Source organism: Lytechinus variegatus, chromosome 18, assembly GCF_018143015.1.
Source record: "Lytechinus variegatus isolate NC3 chromosome 18, Lvar_3.0, whole genome shotgun sequence".
In the NCBI taxonomy this organism is placed as follows: domain Eukaryota; kingdom Metazoa; phylum Echinodermata; class Echinoidea; order Temnopleuroida; family Toxopneustidae; genus Lytechinus; species Lytechinus variegatus.
In genome coordinates this window covers 15,334,883-15,354,783 of record NC_054757.1, presented here as the reverse complement: position 1 = coordinate 15,354,783, position 19,901 = coordinate 15,334,883, and the positions used below count along the sequence as shown (strand labels likewise).

Sequence of the window (19,901 nt, the reverse complement as noted above, 5' to 3'; positions counted from 1 at the left end):
TGAAGTCAATATGCAAAATATATTTTAGCTCGGACATCGAGCTTTCATTATTTTTTTTCACTATCAAATTTAAGTGCTCTGTAAAATATCCGTTGTATGGTCTACATATCAGCATTTTAAGCTCACGCTGCGTGGTCACATTGATTTGCCAAGTTCATATTGTCTACGTGTATTCCATAATGTTCTATTTAACAAATGTATTCAGAATGCCCAGATTTTAGGTCTAAATATAAAACATGCGCGATAGCGTGCATGTTCATTATTTAAAATGTACTCAAATTATCCAGTTTTACATCAGAATATCAATAATTGTCTGCTCACGCTTCACGAACGCATTATTAATGATACCCAATTAACTATATCCTATTTATGACTTACAAAATATTAATAGAGTGTCCCGCTTTTAGGTCTAAAATCTCAATTTTCTTCCTCTCGCGCTTCGCGCTCGCATCAATTGTTTAGTTACATACCTATCCCATTAATTAATACAAAAAGTGCTTAGAATGATTTCAATAATTTGCTCGCGCTTCGCGCTCGCATTATTGAAATATATACCGTCTTCGTGGGTAACAGTAAGCAGTCCTTAACAGGTCCCTTTTCGATAATGCTAGAACAGTTGATAAAAATGTTTGTTCGCGCTTGGGGGTACATACGAATCTTGTTTAGGATCACACATAACATTGCCCAGAAAATTAAATTTCAAGAAAAAATACATTAAAGTATTTAAAAACAATCGCTCGCGCTTCGCGCGCGCACTTTTTATAAGGTTTATGAGATTATTTTATGGTTATGTTTTTTTATAAGAATAAAACTTACAAGTGACTGATGTAGGTGAAGATAATTTCGGGCCCCGTCCCCTATGGGCGAAAGTCGGATCCGCCCTTGTGGACACATACACACACACCGGAAAAATGGCCGGTGCCCCCCCCCCTGAAAAAGCAAGGACCCCCCAGTGCCCCCCCCGGAAAAAAATCCTAGCTTCGCCACTGGTTTGACCTATCGTTCCCTTTTACATATATTTTCGGTTATAATTGATTCATTAAAAAACATTACTTTGTATGTAATAGAAAAGAAGTTTGACCGTAAACACGGGACAAAAATCTAAAATAGCGACATTCCATGATTAAGCATAATTATCCTGGATTAGGACGATTATGATCAGGCACTTTGCCATTACGATGAAAAAAATAAGCATTTTCTTCATTTTTTTTCGCCAACGGCATACATGCTTTTAAAAGCCTACTAAAATGGAAAAAGTACCCTGCCTCTTCACTCTAATTACATGCTACAAAACGTCATGGGATTTATTCGTACATAGAGAAAGAGATTTATATTATTCCTATAGTATCTTTTAAAACTCCAAGAAACGTCAACGCCCACGCATTTTATTTAGATAAAGTTTATTCAGATAAAGCTTGAGGCCCAGTGGTCTTTAAAAACACCTAAATCTGATATATATGCTAAGGAAATTGTACTAGATTAAGTAATATTTAGTCACTTTTTTAAATATGGACATTGCTAAGAAGACTGGGGTAGTTCTTCCCTTTATTAGAGACTTTGAACGAGGTGTGAAATAAAACATGGTAAATATTACTGGCTATATAACGGATAAAAGCACCGTGGGTCTTAATTTAACTAAAAAAAAATCATAGTTGTTTGTTCTGATAGGGCTTGTGATATTCAATTTAGAAATCGTTCATCTATTTTTCTTGTTTATTGCTATCATTTCCCCTCTTCCTCTTTCTTCATTTTAAAAAGTCACTCGGCATCGCTCATAGTTTCCATGTTTCATATGTCAAGCGGTGGACAGGTGTTGTTTTCATAATTCATGCAATTTTTGTGTTTATTATTTTTGAAGGTGCATGATTATCATGTCCATATCATATTTATAAATACATTTATAAATAAATGTATTACATTCATACTAGCAACTAAAGAGTACATATTAAAATAAGAAATAATTTATTGAGAGTGATAACAACATGTAAAGAATTAATGTAATATGATTGATTGTAAAGATACTCGTAGCACGTAACTATACTAAATATGATAACGTTTACTTGTAAAAATTGAAATAAGAACAACTTACGTGGAAAAAAGGTAAAATGGGTACAAGAAATTCAAATGGAATCTATGACAATATTTCAAAGAATCGGGGCCCTGTCTAATAAAGAGTTATGGATTGATCAGATCAACCTGAACTATATGGAAAACCATAAATGACAAAATTTTCCTACAGGAACTTTGCACAATATCCTTTGTAAAAATAAAGAGAGAAACACACCAAATTGTCAAGATAACAATGAATGTACGAGTATACACTATATCTAGAATAAAAAAACCATGCATTTTAGATGCTGTCGTAGCTGGCTTTCCATAGTTGTGGTTGATAGGATCAATTGTAATTCTTTGTAAGACGGGGCCCAGAAATATATGACATTGTATAGCACTGGCTATCTCAAGTAGATGTGAACACACTATCATACCTCAACAATAAACGGCTGAAATGTAACGACTAACTTGAAAATGCCATTACACTTCAATGATTAATTGCTTCAAGAATGTTAATATGCATCGATAAATCAATGTACAGGAGGGGGGGGCACTACTACCTCTAGAAAGTAGGATATGTTTGGAGCCGAAATTGTTGCAATTTGTTCGAAACTGATAATCTCTTTTATATATATTGTGCAACATATCCAGATATGTATCGATTACAAAACAAACTTTAAATAAGTCAACATTACGTATCGTTGAACTTGTCCAAAGTTGTAAGTTATTTCATTATAAAGCCCATATGCTTAAATGGTAAATTACATTGGCCAATCTGCCAATTCGGTTCACGACTGATTATGACACTGTACATTTCACAAGTAGCATTTTGTTGAAACAGACTTCTTCCAGAATAAATTTGAAACATAGATCAAATTCCTGGCTCTCAGATCTTACCTGACACGGGAATATGGGATCTAAAATTATGACAAATTATACCCTCGCTGACTGTGTGAAATTCAACTTTTGATTGCAGCCCGAACAGAGTAGTTCCTTAAAGCTGTTAAAAGAGTACATTTTCCGAGTTCATATTTTATGTTTTCCCTTTGCAATATCTAAAACCGAAGACTGCGCAGACGTACCGATTCTTAGAAAGATAGACGGTGCATCACTGCAACGCAAATGTATCCGCCACGTATGGTGTTTTAACGTATGTGTGACGGGCTTTATCATCACACACCACGCTATGATGAATGCACTAAATCAACGTGTGAACACTCTCGAGGCGTTACGTTATTAACGTAATAATTGACTAGACAATACCGCGCATTATGACGTAGTGAATGGATAAGTTCGCACCCTCACACTCCCATCTATTTCAGTGCTGTTAGCGCCATCGTAAAAGCACCTGCCATATTCAGACTCGTTAATATACATTATTTCTATGGCATAATGTGATTACACCCCTCTATATTCGTTTCGCACACAGCTGATTCTTAGTACGTACCTGGGCAGCAGGGGAAGCGGGAAATGCAATGACTGTGCTTCCGGCGTTTAAGGTCACGATAAAGATGAAAACCTCCTTAGTTGTCATCTCAGCAAAATATCAGTTTCATTTGAAATGCCTCACATCTCATCACCCTCCATAGTAATCAACGAACAAGGTGAAAGGGTCATCTGTTTTACTTTTACATTTTTATGAACATAATGGCAAATATGCGGAACATTTTTTGGTAACATCATTCGACAATGTTCGAGAACATCTTGATTTCAAAGTTCCATGGTTAACCTCACTCTGCAAATAGATTGAAGTTAGCAACTTTAGCATTGTCAAACTTGGAGCACCTTTTTATATGTGCAATTCAGAACCTTTTTTGGTCTTAATGGTGCAAAGTCACACCAGAACCCTTTTAAATTTTTACCGTGTGGCATCGGGCTATACCTTTTAAGCATGCATAGTTTAGTGCTCAATGACTCTGCACTGGGGGAATGAAGGGGGAAGGGTGAGAATATGGGAACTGATCACGGTGAAGACATTCCCATAAAGACGCTGTTGAAAACGAATGCTTTGTTTTGTTGTGATGACATTTAATTCAACCTAAATTGCTTATCTAAGATCAAGTAGATCTGTGATCAGATAGATGCTGCAAGCTACGTTGTGAAAACTACCGTACCCTACCAGGTAATAAAAACAAGCCTCTTATATCTTTTGAGAAATTTTGTTATGAGGTAATTATGTCTTCATCATCATCTAGAACCCGAGCTTTTGAAACCTCGAAGGCAGGGGATTATTAAAGATGGGACGCATACTGTTTGATGCTTTAAAAATTAGTTATGACTGCGCTTTTATTTTTCTGTTGGTCCTTATTGTCATATACATTTTGTTCAAGACATACAAAAAATTAAGAAACGAGAACAATGCGGAAAATATTGGTTGTGATAAGTGAGATGAAAGCTTAGATTACGACCATCGTTATTAGATTACTGTTTACAAAAGAATTGCATATGGCCATGGGAATTTTTCTCCCTAGGGGGAAGCGTAATAGTTTTGTTCAAGTCTACATGGAGTCGAGGGAGCGAAGTGACCTAACTAATAATGGGTGCGTTTTATTTTCTGTGAATTTGCATTAAATGATTTAGTGTACAGCTTGAGCAAACTTTTTGTGCACTTTTGATGAAAAATAGGGTTTAAAAATATGATGGAAGGACGTGATCTCCCCAGCCTCTCCCTGCAGCTTACGAACATGGAAAAAAACTGATAATAGTAAAAGTATTACGCCCACTTTTTCTATGCTTTCAAATAACAAGAACCATAATTTCACAAACAATAAATTATGCTCCAGCTATTAAAGTACTAAAATAATAATAAATAGAATAATATAAGATTCGTATAGTACACGTATCCACCTTGCAAGGTGCTCAAGACGCTCGTATACTACCCCGGCTAAGCTAGTCTACCGATTCTGATGCGCACAGATTTTTGAGGTATTACGAACTAATATGTGATCAGTATGTAGGTAAATATCATGCTAGTGACCATGAAATTGCATTCAATAACCATAATTTACAAGAAACGCGAATTATATTTAAAAAACGTCAGATAAAATCATGTGTAGTCACACCAACGAAACCAATAGTACGGCAGTTCGGAGCTGACAAAATACTTGCAAATATTTCGTTTTTCCAGAGTCCAGTGGGCCGTTTCATAATGCCGTTCGTAAGATAAGAGCAACTTTAAGAACGACTGGTGAACCTTTCTCATGCGTTAATCACCAATGAACATTAATGGTGAATATCATTAACCAGAAAGGATCACCAGTCGTTCTTAAAGTTGCTCTTAACTTACGAACATCTTTATGAAACACCAGCCAGGACGAAACTGCCGGCATGATTCACCAATGTTCGACAAATTCTTTTTGGTTGTTCATTGTCATGAAGGACACTTTAAAATACATTTTCTTTGTTCTTGAAAACGTTCTACGTGACGGCCGCGGTACGAAAACTCCCTTAATGCCTCGACCACATCGGCAAAACCGACACATGACCGATCAAAGCTGTTAGGCTATTTTCATTGCCATAGCATCAGTATTAAGGTTGGAATTGTTTCGTTGGTGTGACTGTAGCAAAGCTTCCTCACCTTTAAAGAATTTTTGAAATAAAAAAAGAAGAAAGAATATGGACGAGAAACATGTCCCTCTTATGGTACATCTTGGAATTCTAGTGACGTTTTCCCCTTTGCGATTTCTTTTACATGGACATGTTCTCATCCATCCCCTGAACACGGATTCCCTTATACCCGAGAGACATTTGAAAGCATGTTTACAACATGACTCTCCGTCTCAGTTTCAAAAAGATGAGATGTCCTTTTCTTCCCTGTTACTGTGCTGATGTCGCAATTTGAATCGGCTCTTGTTAGAAATGGGTTAGAAATTTTATTCCTAGAAACGAATCGTTTCGTCTCAAAGTATAGTTTGACCTGAGCGACCGTGATACATTGCGTGAAAATTTCTCAAGCAATGCTTATCCATACTCGCGATTCCCGGGTTTTTTTTTCCATGTCACTTATAAAGTACGGTTTCGTTGACGCAGATATGATTTTAATTCCTACACTCTCTTTCTTCTTCCTCTTCCTTTCTCTAACCCTCTTTTTCTCTCTACCCCTCTCTTTCTCTCTGTCGATGTATATACGCTTGATTTTACATTCCTGGTTCTTTATATTTACCTTCTACTCGCCCTTCCTCCTCTCTCTTTCGCTCTTTTTTTCCCTCCACCTCAATAATTTCCTTGTCCCACCCCATGTGATAATTTTCTCTATGTTGCACGGTCATAATCATCTGAATATTACTCACACAGCCGCTATTATTTTCTCATTGCGCTGTTTGTATATAACCAAACAATAAATATTGTACTCAATAATCTATACATATTCATGCAAAAGTGGAATATTGTTAATTGCATTTCAATGTAATTTGGGGAAAAAATTATACAATTCCTTCAGAATTCTCTCAATAATTGGAGGTAGAAAATGTTGATATATTCATTTCTGGCTTATGGACAGGCGCCTTCGTACACTGGGAAGATTAGTGGAGAAGGGGGGGGGGGGATGGGATGGTTTCTAGGACAGAATATTACAGAGGTATATCCAAAGCAAGGTACTTAAATTAGCTTAGGCATACTTAATTAGATATACCAGTAATAATTTTTCAATCTCTCCCGCAGCGATTTCGGAACTCGGGGGAAAGGAATATTTTTATCACCATATCTTTCTCATATTCAGCCTTTTCCTTCGTTATCTTTTTCTTTACCAGTTGGCAATGCTTGTGCCTAGTTTTCTTTCATGTAAAAATCGTGTTTTCATTTTATGAATTTCCTTATTGCCTTCACAAGTTCTCAGGACGGTGATGACGACGACGATGATGATATCAATAGCAAAAATGAAGTTATGCATATCTTTAGGAAAACCATGATTAAATAATACTAATATTCTACTTCTGCTGCTATTACCACCACCACTATTACTACTACTGCTACTACTACTAATATTACTACTGCTACTACTACTGCTACTACAACTACTACTACTTCTAACAATAATACGACTAATGATGATAACAGTGAAAGTAATAATAACAATAAAATTAATTATTATTATCATTATAAGGTAATTATCTAAATAGAAATTCTAATGTAATGATACAGAACATACAGTACTTTTCCTCTATACTCGATGTGATGTCTTCAATCTATTTTATATAAGCGTCGCCGTCCACCCGATTATCATTTCATACGCAGGTCCATTAAATAGCAAGCATTATGTAGGTCATACAACGGCATTATCTCTAAATGAAGATACATCTCGACCAAAAATATGAAGAATATTCCCCTGCTTCGCTATTAAATCCGCGTTTATTTCGAAAAAATATCCTGGAGGGATTAGTAATAACGTCATCTGCCTACGCTATGATTGTGTAACGCATCCTGATTTCATGTAACTTTTGATGTTATTTTCAATGAGAAGTTATCGTTTGTCTTGGCCATTAAGTGTAGACCCGACCATGGCCTGAATATTGTATTCTTTCAGCAGCGGTCGTCTTTGCTATAATGGCTCCTTAAGCTTTATACGCGTCAGATGATTACTCAACACCAAAAATGTTGCCCTTCTGTATAATATGATTCTTAATTCTAGTTTAAACTATCTTGGTGGAGGGGGTGGAGATGGGAGTGGGGGGGGGGGAAATGATCGCAGACGTATATGTATAGAGGGGGCGGTGTTAGCACTGGACTCAATAAAAATTCATGAACACGAGAAAAGGAAAAGAAAGGGAGAACCTGAATATTATGTCAATTCCGTCACGAAGATAATTTATGAAAAGTTAAAAAGCTAAAAATGTCGTTCACTTCCTTTGCTCTCTCACAACTTTGTTAAATAAAAAAAGTTGCTGTGTACGTCATGTTGTGCCCCTCAACATCACTGGCTCATTACACCTCAGTGCATATAGTGTGTGGAATTATACATGTAGACCATGTCCATGACCAATAATCAGAGTTGATACGTTTACGTCAATATTATGTCAATTCACCCAGTTTGTATTAGCACCAAGCGAAGAGAAAACTTCCAATGTAGAAAATATATTACAGGAAAAGTACAATAGCCATAAAACTAGGAATGGAAAAGGCGTTTGGGAAAGCGATGGAGAAAATGAAAATCCTCGATTTCGAGGATTTTGTGAGCACTTCAGAAGATGCGTAAGAAATGCATCTATTGATAGGAAGAATGGCGTACTTTTGAAAACCTCAGCAGAGACTGTAAATACTATTTTGTTTCCACCCACGTGAAATTCAACACAAACACACGTGTTGAGTTCCTATTCACCTATATCCCAGGGTATTCATGGCAGTACCTAGTTTCCAGCTCTCCATCTCCCAACCTTTCTCTCTCTCTTGTTCCCCCTCTCCTTCCCTCACCCATTGTTTGATTCAGCATCGTTGTATCTTCCTTAATGGCTCAACATGTCCTGCCTGCTTCGTCTTTCGTCGCTACGCTCCTACCCGACATTTTCTTTCTTTCTTTCGCTCGCTCTCTACTCTCTATCTCTCATCCTGTTGCTCATTCTGTTTGCCCTACATGTCCTTCTATATCATGTCCCTCTTTTGATGCACATCCATGTCAGTTTCACATTCAATTTCAGTATTCCCTCTTCTATTACGTCTATGTAGTTTTACTTCCTGTCTGCTCTCCTCTGTCTCTCTCCTTTTTTCTCTTTCCTTTTCTCTCTATCTCTCTTTATATGGTCATATCTCCTTTTTTATTATCTTATTTCTCCCGGCTACACTTGTTGACTCTCTCTACAATGGACAGCCTAGTATTAACAGATCTCTAAGCTTTAATATTGCCGAATAAACTTCAAAATGCAAGTTTTCTTCTCATCAAATGTTGCCTCAAGAGAATTTTGATAATGCAAGGAGATTATATTAGGGCCTACTAGACTCAAGACATTTTATCGAAACATGGAAGAGTGGTGACATTTTTATCTCGTTGAATCTGAATATATACAGATATTATTGGAAATTTCAAGAAGTTAAAAATGTAATAAGGAGTTTTCGCTCATGAAGCACGACGGATTTAAAAACACAATAACTGAATTGAAAATGCCTGTCAAAGACAATGAACAACTGAATGGTCTTTGTTGTAAATTGTTTAGCCGTCAAAACAGTTTCATTCTAGGTTCCGGAGCTGAAGGAATATTGCACATTTGCCGTTTGTCCACAGCCCAGGGCGAAACTGCTATTTTGATTCACCAATCTTTGAAAAATCCTTCTTGGTCTTTCATCGTCTTGGATGATATCTGACAATACATTTTCTATGTTCTTGAGACTGTCATGTGCCGTGGAGCGAAAACTCTCTATTCCCAACATATTAAAGCATTTTCATTACAGTTATGGAACATTCATGGCAAATGACATTATATTCTGGATGAGGTTGATAATCTTGATTTTCGAAGTATGTGTTTAATGTTGATCTTATTTATGTTAATTATTTGATCTTTATTTTCAAGTTCAGAATTAAGAATAATTAATAATAATAAATATAATAATAAAAATAATAATAAAAAATGAGTAATTGAACATTTTGTTATATTATGTAATTTTGAATGAAATTTTACGCTATGTTTATTTCGCATGAAAATACTACAGTGGATTCACCTGGATGGGGTATGGGTTAGGGCGGTCCGCGGACTATAGTTATTTGGTTAACTTTGCCCAATGCCTGGCAGCTCATCCAGGTGAATCCCTTGTTTTATTATTTTTATGTTACAGTATTATTGTAATAATTATTTTTTATCATTGTATTTTACTTGTTTGATATTCTGCCAAATAAAATAATAATAATAATAATAAAAGAGAACCTGTTGAATAATATGGTTTTGTACAAAATGTGATCATTTTCTGTACAAGTTTCGAGCCTGCTACTGCTGCAATCTAAAACGAAATCAAGGGGGTTTGAACATTATTTAAGAAATGAGCATGGATGTGCAAGATAATGATCAAAGTGAGCGCTTCCAGAACATGTTCAGTCAACGTGTACAACTAGCTTTATGAAACGGGAACTATTATTAAAAAGGTTCGATTATAAGATTCTGACCACCGGAAAGTCCATCTGATTTAGCAAATGAGATATTCCTGGCTTTGAAATAACCCGAAACAGGATGAGCACTGAGAGTATGGAAAATTGTGTTATATTTCTTATTATTTTTCTGTGAAAAAAACAAGCGTTTTAGTCAGGGCAGGTGGTATTTATAAAAGGAGATAAGACATCAACAAAAACTCAGCGAAAATAGACCTGCATCTCATCACGCCTTTTATATAGCCTGGAAAGGTCACTTCGATGCATTATGGAAATAAAGAAGGGGGATGCTAAAATGAGTAGGATGAAGCCCTCTGAACTACTTTTAGCATGAAGGGTATATGAGAGATTTTGACCAATCGATCGCTATTAATGGACACTGTATTTCAAGCGAACTGGTCTCTTTCGTTGACGACTTTTGGGGATACTTTTAAGGTGTCAAGTGGGTGTTAATACAGCTTCATTAGGATTACAAGATGATGAAAGAAAGGAGGGGATGAGAGAGAGAGAGATAGAGAAAGACAGAGAAATAAAGAGGTTAAAGGGCATGGAGGGAGTGGGGAAGGGACGGTTTTGAGTGATGATGGGTAAGAATTATAGACAAGGATGTCATCATTCTTGTAACATAACAAGGAAGGGCAAGGTCATTTCTTTCCTTGTATCGCGCATAGCCTTGACAATTAAGTAAAGATAGATGATGGCACTTGACTAATCGCGTTTGTTATGACCTTAAAAAGAATTATAAGTAAGAAGAAGAAAATGAGTAAAAGAGAAGAAGGAGGAGAAGGGAAAGGAAATGATAACAAAATGGAAAATGAAAGAAGAAAAAATGAGGAAGGCAGTAAATGAATAAAAAAACGTGAAGGAGAAAAGTAGATGTAGAAGAAATAGTTCAGACACGTAAAACGAGGTGTGTGTATGTGTTTATTTGTATGACGATAATTAGAGTTTTTGAGGAAGAATGAGAAAGGGACAGAAGGAGAGAAGAAGAGAAAAGGAAAGGGGGAAGGAGAGAGAGACAGAAAGAGACATGGGAGGCGGAAAACATGAAGACGTTCACTCGTTTTCTCGTCATAATGGTACTGCCGTACACTGGTTTATTCCATAATGCTAATTAGAATCGGATGCGCTTTATTTAACTGCCCCACATTTCTTAGCTTATCTTGGTTTACAAACCTCGAATGATAAGCTAATCAGCACCACCGTCCGATAATCCGGTCAAACAGCATAGCCAGATAATTACGATCTAAGTAAGATGTTAAGTTAGTCAAGACAAACCAGCCAACATCATCTTCACTGATTGCATTGTATTTCAAGGTGAAAATGGAAAAAAAATCTTGTAAAAAAAAAGAGTCCTTGCCATGTGCCCTTACCTAACCGTTCGTTCGGCCAACGACACAAATAGAGCATTATTTTTCTTTAAGAGAATTACAATCGTTTTGCGTAAATTGTTATTCTTTTGGAAATTAGTATTCTTCCGTATCATTCTACATTGCCGTTCCCCTTTGGTTTTTTATCTTAGATTCCCATATCGTGGTTCTCTTTCTTTACATCGTAACACTTAATGTTTTATTTGAAAGGAATGAAATGGCTAGAGCCTATGTGATGAAAGCATATTTATCATACTCTTTAAGGTTAAACTTGCAAGATCACCAAGCCATCTTGAAAAGCTGGAGATCGTGAGAAACGGTAGGGACACCTCTCGAACTTTTGATATAATTTCACGGTACTAAATTGTGTGTGTTCCCCCGTTCTTTTCCATACAGACAATTAAAGGATCTTATCCGAACACCCGGAAAATAATGAACCTTGGGAACACCGCAAGTGCGGTGATGGATAAACTGTGCGGATGCTGCTGTGCCAACTGGTGCGAGAGGTTACGACACACCGATTCCGCAACAGCCATAGTACCTCGAGTTAAAGCGCCCTCTCAGTCAGACACACGTTGGAAGAGGCTTTCCTCGGGTAGGAGGGCCACCACCTCTCCACCGAGTCCTCTGGGATCGGCTGAACTTCTACGAGTCCAACCTGGTAAGAAATCATTCTACTCCATTTCTAATTTCTTAAGCCAAAAAGTCCAAAAGTGCTACCATGTTTTCTACAAGGACCAGGTATATCCTGTACAATTGCCTCTGGAAAGTACATAATCGAATAGTAAGTGGGTTAATAAAATCCTTGACTGCTATTTCTGTTTAGCGTACAGTGTTACGAAATGGTACCCCTAAGTGTATGAAAATGTCTGTCTTTGCAAGTGATATGCGATCTTTACCCACCTCCCCCCCCCCCCGAAAACAGAGACATTACTTCCAAAAGAATATGTTCATTTCAATTCAATTTCAATTCAATTTAGGGCAGGGTCACGTTTTAGAGCAAGATGACCATGGAAGTAATTAATACGAATACATTTATTCATAATGGCAGACAGATATTAGAAGCCAATCAGAACGTCCTACTTTTGGGACAAAAGATCAATAATCGTTTTTACAGCGGCCAATCTATTTTCCAGACCACTGGGCAGCAAAACTACAATTACCAAACGTCCAAACGTATACCTTTCAAGAAATTATAGCCATCTACTTATCAGATCGATTGACATTGTTCTAATTTTTGTGTTGTCGATTGCAGAATGATCGTGTTGCTTTAATTGGTTTTAGGAAAACCATATTACAGGATTGACCTTGAAGCAATGATTAACCGGGCCTGGTACCCGGTATGAAAAATTTGTTAAATGATAAACTTATCTGATGAAATTTATATTTATTAATGCAAACAAGAAATAGGGTGGCTCTAGATTGAACAGTCAAGTTAATGCGGTATCTTACTCATTTTGCAATTTCAAACGAACATATTCGGATTACCCCCGGGAAAATGGAAATGGAAGAACTTGAAGATGAGTATAGCAATAACATTTATTTTGAAAGGAGATAACTGTCATTGATAAGATATATGGGCAAAACTGAAAGAAAGGAAAACTGGTTTCTTGATTTGCTAAAATAAAGAATGGATAATATACTATAATTCTTTATTTTAACAAAATTAATCAAGAAACCAGTTTTCCTTTGTTAAAATAAAACATGGATAATATACTTTAATTCATAATGGTGCATCAAAACATGTCCAGGAAAACTACATCTGTTTCATTATGGAGCGCCGTACCATATATTTTTTTTCTCAATCTTATTTATTAGAGGATTTGACATAAATTAATGATGAAAGTAAATTGGCTCGTGTAAAGTGTGTTATTAACATGTCATCATGCTTGTTAACAAGACGACATGAACCCTAGTACTCAACAATAATCAATACACGTGTTCACACGTAATCGCTATCATCGGTTGCACGAATTCGTACTCGCGTTGATCATCGGATGATGGGCATTGAAATGTCAACTCTTTCGTATTTTTAAGCTTCATCGGCTAAAACGAGCCTATAGTCCGATCAGCGTAATAGCAGAATGTGGGGTAATAGCAAACGGGAGAAGAACCCCAAATGCTATCAGCTTGTCCCACGCGGTTTAATATTCGCCTCGTTAAGATCGGAGAACCTTCCACTTGTTGCCCTCTGGAGAATATCTTATAAGAGCTGATTACCGTAGCGTTGCAATTAGTAAGTCTGTCGGTCACCTGATGTTGTCTGCATACTTTCTAGTATCGACTTAAAAGGAGGTATTTGACTCAGGTGGTGGTAGATTTCAAGAAGATAATGTCGAAATCAGCTAAAGAGATTGTTTGATTGGAGGGCTGATGATGATTGCAAAGAAAGCATGTGTTCTAGAAAAAGCCAGATATGTGTGTTTACCGAAGCTCTAAAAACGGCAGTGGATTTTCAACCCCCTCACTTAAATGCCGTAGATTATGGTGAATCTTTACTCGGATTTCGTGATAGGTAGAAACATATGTTTTAGAATAATTTTTGAATAATTTCAAATAAAAATCAGGATGGATGAACAACATCGAGGATTAGTGCAATCTTCTGCGTGTAACACGCCGCCATTTGTAAAAAAAGACAAGATTGCGTTAAAATATAGGATTAGCTCATACCCAGACAAAAAGTAGATATTACCAAAAAAAAGGGTGACCACTGACGGTGATTATCCGGCATGATTTACTATATGCTTGTAAATTTGATATGGGAATATTGCAATTTCACGTTGACTGTTTGACAAATTGCAAAGGATGGTGCAGGAAGAATAATAGAAAATTCATAATAAAAAAAAACTTTCAAGAGCTCGTTGTCAGGAATAGATAAAAGCGATTTCTTTATACAAAACTGTTTAAGTTAGACGTGGAAGAAAACAAATTCTTGATAGAAAGAAGTTCGTTTTAAGTACCCCTTAAGTACTTAGATTAAGTACTCCGCTTGATATATACTTGAGCGATAACTATGTGATAAGTAATTGCGGAGATATCCCTGGATAATCAGCATCGTGCTCATTCTATCCACTGGCTATATATCTACAGCTGATGGCGCAAGGCAAGAATAAAGCATAGTCATTTGTCATTATCGAAAAACAGCTGCGTTTATATATATTTTCGCCAGTGTACATAAATACAAATAATGATGAATGAATGATGATTTGCTAAAATACCGTAAAATGCTATACGATTAGAGATTAATTGATGGATGTCCAGTGTACTGACCAAACGAGCTTAAAGCTGTCAGACAGGTGGTAGTTATTTACTTGTTCATCATTATTGGCCGTTGTGGTTTCGAAAAACCAGTGGATTATAATGTGTGAAACTATGATATGTACGTACAAGGCAATTAGTATATCCACTTTGTCGGCAAGGGGGGGGGGGGTGTTACTTGTATGAGGGCTTTTTTTAGGGGGGGGGGTATCTGTGTCCGTATACATGTACACTGTATATATGGTTTCAAGTTCTAGTTCTAGTTATGTCTGTTCTTGAATGGTCAATGCCATTAAGAAAGATGTGATGGGAAATGGAATGAAACTGTTTCGAATTTTTTTTTGCATTCTCTCGTAAACAACATGTATATTTTTGGTGACGTTACCTATAGTCTACGTCATTCTCTCATTTGATATCCATGAGGAGGCAAAAAATAAAAACATAATTATTAAATGAGTATGATTTCTGCCTACTAAACTGGCTTGGAGCTCGTAAACAAGCCATTTAAATCATTGCGATTTCACTTACGTGATTGGTGTAGTTCTTCCTTACCATCTGTTGTTGCATTCTTTCGAGGACGTTCATCAATTTACGATGATTTCAGGCAATATTTTGTACAATCAGCCTGATTTAGGCTTGATTGAAACATGAGGGCGTCCACAATGCCTGATATTTTTGTAAACAAGGCATGGATGGCACGCATGCCTCACATTGTCTGCTTCATACATACTATTGTTCGGTGGAGTATCATTGGCCAGACCTGGCGTATTTGGCAAAATTTGACGCCGGCGAGCAGTTTTGTACCTTTCAAAAGAAAGGTCCAACTTTGTCCTATTTAACCCCTTCTCCTCTCTCATTCTCTCTTTTTTCTCCTCTCTTTTCTGGATCGTGATTTTTTTAATTTTCTTTCTATATATATTTATTTATTTATTTATTAATTTGTTTATTTATTTATTCATTTATTTATTATTATTATTATTATTATTTTTTTTTTTTGGGGGGGAGGTGTCGATGTCCCACTATCCTTTATCTATACATAAACACCAGTGAATGGTTTAGTGGAGAAAAACAAAAGACGGCAAAGGGATAATAAAACTAGAAGATACGGAATCTGGAGGGGATTGAGATTGGTATTGTACCCCCAAAAGTTCTTAAAGCTAGGTATGGGTTGACGAATTATGTAAGAAGAAAAACAAACCAATTGCCTTTATTCTGAAATTGCTGTAAAATTTATTTTTATACGATCCCGTACAAACGTAGCAATAACAAAATCAATGCAATTTTGGTGATGTGTTGTTTTTACACTCAATATCTTATTATTATTATTATTATCATCATTATTATTCCTTTTTTTGGGGGGGGGGGTGAATCGTAGATGCATATCTCTATCAATTAACATTAACAAACTTCATTAAACTCAATTAGACGATGATTAAAATAGGCTACATGTCAAATCAGGAATTGCTATGATTACATTAGATAATGGGGAAAATACGAACAAATGTTATTAAACAAATCGCAACACTCGTCATTGTGCACGAACGAATATAGACTGACGATGTTTATCTCCCAATCCGAATTTTAAATGCCGTTTCTGGCAAGCCAATTTCATTGCATTCTGGCAAAGACTTCTTTTTGACTGAATTATGCAAAAGTACGACACTATAAAGGAGACCACGAACTTTGCACGATGCGTAGTTTCTCGGTCAGAAAATTTAACCTTTTCGTCAACACGCTAAGGCTTTTCAACACGGTAGGAAAAATAAAATGTAAAGAAGCGAAATAAAGAAATAAGCCACATCGCATACGCACTGTCTCTATTCATAGTAGAGGATTTAAAAAGTATTTGTAAGAATAAATCTGTGTTGAGTTTAAATAACATCCGGCCGTAAACAGACAAAGGTTTGTTTAAACTGACCATTTTATCGTTTATGTACTAATACGGCATGTAAGGTGTATTTTGTTTGTTTCTGGTTTCTTAAATCTACCGCACCCTCTATAAGCTTTAAAAACGTGGAATAACTTTAAGAAGAGAACATTTATTCAAAATGGTTCGGTTTATCGAGCATACAGTCAACATTTATGCCTTTGACAAAGGTGTAATTGAAATTAAGGACAAAATTATATCATATTAAATTGAGATGATTTTTTAATAAAATTAAACAAAACATTGACAGTTGTTTCCAAACTCCATATCCCTTGATTTCAAGTTCTTGATATTATATCAGCCATTGCATATATAAATAGGGCTCAAGAGCTAGAAATGTCAAATATAAATAATTAAAGAAAACTTACATACATGTATATGTTTCGCTAGTAAACAATATGTGTAAGTATTCAATCTTGAATTGCCGTTTTTCTAGTCAGAATAATCAATTGGACTGTTACTCTGCTACGTTTTATATCAAAGCGGAATAAATAATGAAGAATAAAAAGAAAAAAAAGACGAATATACAAAATTGAATGCCGAGTTGTTTACTAAATAAGCAATGATGCCCACATTGTTCAATATGATATGGCAATCGACATCATTTAGCTCCTGCTTACTTTTGCTACACATTCTTCATAATCTAGGAGCTGCAAACTATCTCCCTCCATTCTTTGCTGTCCGCCCCTTTAAACAGTCAGCGAACATGTGACATTTTTCATACAATCTAAGGCGCTTTTCTCCTTCTTTAATTGGCAATTTGACTTGGCAGTCATCTCCGGCGCGAAGAGCAAGATGGATGACTTCTTTATCCCTATCAGTGACGGTTTGGGCTATACCAATTAATGCACCAAGATTCATTCAGAAAAAAAGGCATTGCTAGGAATATAAGATGACAAAGACTCATGAATTTCTATATCTAGATACTACATTGTGGAAATTGCTTTCACGTTAATAAAGGGACATAGCAAACAGTTTAAATGAGGGTTAGACGCGCAATTCATGTTTCTCATTGTTGAAATGGCCCTTCAATTATAGGAATAGAACTGAAAATGAAATGGGATATATAGTTTGAGGTGTTGTAATAACGCTAGCGAGAAATGCCTGACATTTAACTTTGAGAGAGAGAGAGAGAGAAAGGGGAGGGGGTGGAATGGGATAGGGCTGAGAGTAAGCATTAAAGAAATAGAGACAAGTATTTAGAGCATGAAAATGATCAAGTGTGTAGTGAAATAATTAGGGCAATTGAAGTAAGAGTATAGATTCAATGGTAAAAGGAAGAGAGGGAAAGAGAGACAATCACGAAGCCATATGTCTAAAAGGGCCGGGTCCGCAGCCAGAGAAATAAAGAGGGAGAGATAGATAGAGAGAGGGAGATAGAAAGGGGGAGGGGAGAAAAGATGGGGAGGAATGGTGATAAAACAGAGTACTATAAAAATAAATAGGGGGAATAGAGAGACACAAAAAGAGAAGTGGAGCGGTTATTTATAAAGGCAAAAGGAAAGATGACAATGAATTTAAAAACAACGCGAAATCGAGGAAGGGATCATCACAGAAAAGAAAGCGGGGGTGGCAGAAGTTACCCGCTTTCCTCAGAGTGTCATCTGCATGTGTCTTCTACGACTAGTATTCGGGATAAGCTTTATACCCTTTAACTGTAATGAAAAAAGGGAGAATGAGAATAAGGATTGGAATGTGAATGAAGATACACTACCAGTCATGCTATAGTTGCTTCACCAACTAGAAATTTCCAAATGACGTCTGTTGAAAAATCCTGTCGTTTCCTCTTATTGATTTTTGCCACAAGTCTCTTTCTCAAGAAACACGTGTTGGCTTCGAGCGAGCCACTTCTCAATCTTGGTGCGTAGAAACTCCACATTTTGTTCCAATGTGGGATTCCTGTAGCTATTGGCGCAGTCACATTTTCCCTATGGTGGTCGTATGGCGAGTAAAAAACAGCCGTTTTAACATTTTTTTTGTATCAGCTACATATAGGTGGTTGGCATAAAAATGAATAAAACAGCCGTTTTTGCTTGTCGTACGGCAGCCGTAGGGAAAATGTGACTGCGCCGTTGTGGGATCACAGTCACACTGGCGAGACCATATTTATAATTAGAATTATGCCGAACGTAAATTACATTACATTCACACCATTAACAAAATACTTGTATGCAATTTTGCACCATATTAAGATTGCACAATCAGGGTCTGCCAGTGGTGCAACCTTTAACAATTTGCAAGTGATATAAGTTTGATTTATGTCGGCTTTGGTGAATGAAATCAACTGTTTGTAAAATGGAACTGTCGAAACATCGCCTTTTAACCCCCCCCCCTCCATCACTTTTAATGTTAATTGCCATAGAAAAATTGTAGCTCATTACATATTCTACCGAAAAAGATAAAAGAAAAAAACGTGCCCTGCGCCAAACAATTCAAACTTTCCATTTCCTATAATGGTCATGAATAAAACATCTGCCACAAAAGTGACTTGATTTATTTTGCATAAAACATGCCAGATTGTAAGCATTAAGACAATTATTTTGATAACCTTCATTTTAGGGATAATGAGTATTTCAATATCCTGATTATATTCAAATTGGATGTAATATTCGTTCATATATATATCATCTAAAATGAAAATATCAGAGATAATAAAGACGAATCGTGTAGGTTCTACTGATACAACCATCTTAAATGCCAGTTGTTATCTCAATGAATAAAATAAAGATGATTGAAATTCGAATGAGAGGAACCAAGGATATTTAGATTGATCCCTTATAAAATATTAGAATTACAGAGATTATCATTTAAATTGAATTGATATTAGGTATAATAAATACCAGAAGTTCAGGCTTTAAGCTTTGCTAGGTGATTTACTTTTTAAAGGTCTATTCCATCCCCGAATTTGTTGATTTGAATCAATGGAGAAAAATAAAACAAACATAACGCTGAAAATTTACTCTAAATGAGATGTCAAATAAGTAAGTTTTAACATTCTAGAATTTTTCATTATTGGTCACAAAATATTTATATGCACAACTCAGTGATATGAAATGAGAGAGTCGATAATGTGCCTCAGTACTTTTATAGATCTTTAATATTTTTAATAGACAATATTTACCTTTTTAATAAATTTTACAGTAGTGACCAAGTTGATTCATCCACAAACTTTCAAAAACAATGACAATTCCAAGGAAGAGACGCCTTCTCACACGACAATGTGGATAAC

The 19,901-nt window shown here is 36.1% G+C and overlaps 1 protein-coding gene across 1 annotated transcript in view; it reads left to right on the top strand.

Annotated features, from left to right (window-relative positions):
- The first annotated feature begins 11,887 nt into the window (after positions 1-11,887).
- Positions 11,888-19,901, top strand: part of LOC121432241 — a 31,571-nt gene continuing 23,557 nt past the window's right edge. The window contains exon 1 of the mRNA XM_041630094.1: positions 11,888-12,148. Within this exon, the coding sequence (XP_041486028.1) occupies positions 11,920-12,148 (229 nt within the window). The 5' untranslated portion in view covers positions 11,888-11,919. The remainder of the gene's footprint in view (positions 12,149-19,901) is intronic.